The following is a 2,177-nucleotide window of genomic DNA, read 5'->3' as shown; positions in this document are numbered from 1 at the left end:
CGTGGGCCGGGCCGGCCCCGGGGAGCCTGCGGGAAGGAGGAGCTGAGGAGGAAAACGTCCTCTTCACCGCGGGGCTGGGGACACGGGCGGTTGGATTGGGTCTCTACGCTGACCTGTGAGAGGTTTGTGCTGGAAGCAGGGCACGTCCTGGCTCTTCTTACCCCCACCCGGCTGCCTGGGGGAACCTGCCCTGGAAAGGGACCCCAGCAAGGCCTCGCCTGGGCACTGTCGTGGTCCCACTGCCCCGTGTGGAGCCGGGCCGGGCCGCCCAGCTGGGCCTGGAGCACTCACCGTCCTGCCGGCCTCGTTGTTGTGCCGGTTCATGGCGGAGCGTGCGTCCGGACGGTTCTCCCGGGCGTCTGCGAACTCCCGGGACACCAGCACGCCGAAGTCGGCGTCCTCGCTGCAGCCCCCCCATTTCCACGCCTCCCGGGGGTCCCTTGTGGTGGGAGTCGCAGCCGCAGATGGTGGACGTGCCCTCGGCGCAGGAGCGGGTGACGGCGAAGGCCACCCCTGCCGACGCGATGGCGTGGACGAAGGCAGACTCCCGTGTGGCTGGGGACAAACAGAGCCCGTGGGGTTATCAGTCAACGCAACACCGTCGTTTTCCTTCCCATCCTGCTACAGCGTCATCGAAACCTCACTAAAGAGCAAAGAGTTGTTAATGTTTTAGTGAACATTTTCTGACTCGGGTGCTGCTGGCATTGCCTTGTGGAGCAGGCGGGAGGGCACTGTGACTCCAGCTCTGCGAATCACAACCACAGCATTTCCCCCAGGTACAACGGGTGCAGGATTTGATCCAGCACGGGGTGCACAAAACCTCAGTAAGGGCTTGAGGAGCCTCAGAAAGGAGCTCCTGGAGTGACTCCTGGTCTGGGAACCCAGAGAGCTCCTGTCGTTAGCCCCAGGGGTGATGAAGCAGCCGTATTTGTGCTGTAAACAGGGAAAGGTTTCAGGTGATGCAGGACAGGCCAAGGCAGAACAAAGCCTGAGAGCAAGCCATTACTGTACAATCACAGAATCACAGAATCACAGAATCCCAGACCGTTAGGGATTGGAAGGGACCTCCAAAGCTCACCCAGTCCAATCCCCCTGCCGGAGCAGGAACACCCAGATGAGGTTGCACAGGAAGGCGTCCAGGCGGGTTTTGAATGTCTGCAGAGAAGGAGACTCCACAACCTCTCTGGGCAGCCTGGGCCAGGGCTCTGTCACCCTCACTGAGAAGAAGTTTCTTCTCCAATTGAAGTGGAACCTCCTGTGTTCCAGTTTGTGTCCATTACCCCTTGTCTTATCAAATGTGTTTAGACCAAACTCCGTGTGGCTTTACAGCAGTGGAATGAAACCAGCCAAGGGGTGAAGGTAACCTTGCGGTCACTCATTAATCCCTGAACAGCCCTGGAGGAAATCAAGGCATTCGGAGCTCGAGCCTCAGTGGCTCAGTAACTGTGGGGATGCTCTGGGTGCGGTGAATGCAGTCTTGGCTGCACCAGGTCTTGCTCCTTGGCCTGCAGTCTTCTCTGCAGAGTGGGGTCTGGTGTCCGAAAATCGGTTGTCTCAACCCGAGCTAATGTCACCCTGTGTAGCTGAGGCAGCTGAGGGGTGCGTGCCAGCTGCGGCAGTCACATCTCTCCTCTGCTGCAGTGTGGGAGCTCAGGTTCAGGTGCCAACTGTGATCCTCATCCAGAGCTGCTCAGCCCTGCCTTTGCTGGTGGGACCGTGCTGTGGTTTTCATTTCTTTGAATTCAGACTCTTCCCTCCTTGCCCTCCCTGCCTCCAATGCACCAGCAGAGATCCAGCCCCTACCCACTGAGGTTTTCCTTAGGTACCTTTCACCAGCCGCTTCTACTGAGACCACTGGGGGCTCCGGGCCACCGGTTGGAGATCGCTGCTGCTGCTGGGCTGTTCCAGCCCGACAAAGGCTGTTTGGGTGGGCTGTGATCTGAAGCAGATCAGATCAGAGGAGCCCCTGGGCCCTTCTGGCCTCAGGCCAGGACAGCTCGGGGGCAGAGGGGGCAGACACGAGCAATGTCCCTGCTGATGGGCCTTGGCTTTGCACCCCGGGGCTGTGAGGGAGCGACGGGCGTGGGATGGAGACGCTGCGCATCGCATCTCTCCCTGCGCAGAGCGCGGATGCCGGGATGGGAGCTGGGATGGGAGCTGGGATGGGAGCTGGGATG

The 2,177-nt window shown here is 60.3% G+C and overlaps 1 protein-coding gene across 1 annotated transcript in view; it reads right to left on the bottom strand.

Moving 5' to 3' along the window:
• LOC104547664 (proto-oncogene Wnt-3-like) overlaps positions 1-2,177 on the bottom strand; it is a 32,302-nt gene that overhangs the window by 1,106 nt on the left and 29,019 nt on the right. The window contains 2 exon segments of the mRNA XM_010193459.1: positions 292-427; positions 429-555. Of these exon segments, the coding sequence (XP_010191761.1) occupies positions 292-427; positions 429-555 (263 nt within the window).

This window comes from Mesitornis unicolor, unplaced genomic scaffold, assembly GCF_000695765.1.
Source record: "Mesitornis unicolor isolate BGI_N332 unplaced genomic scaffold, ASM69576v1 scaffold12751, whole genome shotgun sequence".
Lineage (NCBI taxonomy): Eukaryota > Metazoa > Chordata > Aves > Mesitornithiformes > Mesitornithidae > Mesitornis > Mesitornis unicolor.
The sequence above is the reverse complement of the archived record's forward strand: the minus strand, read 5'-3'. Positions and strand labels throughout refer to the sequence as shown.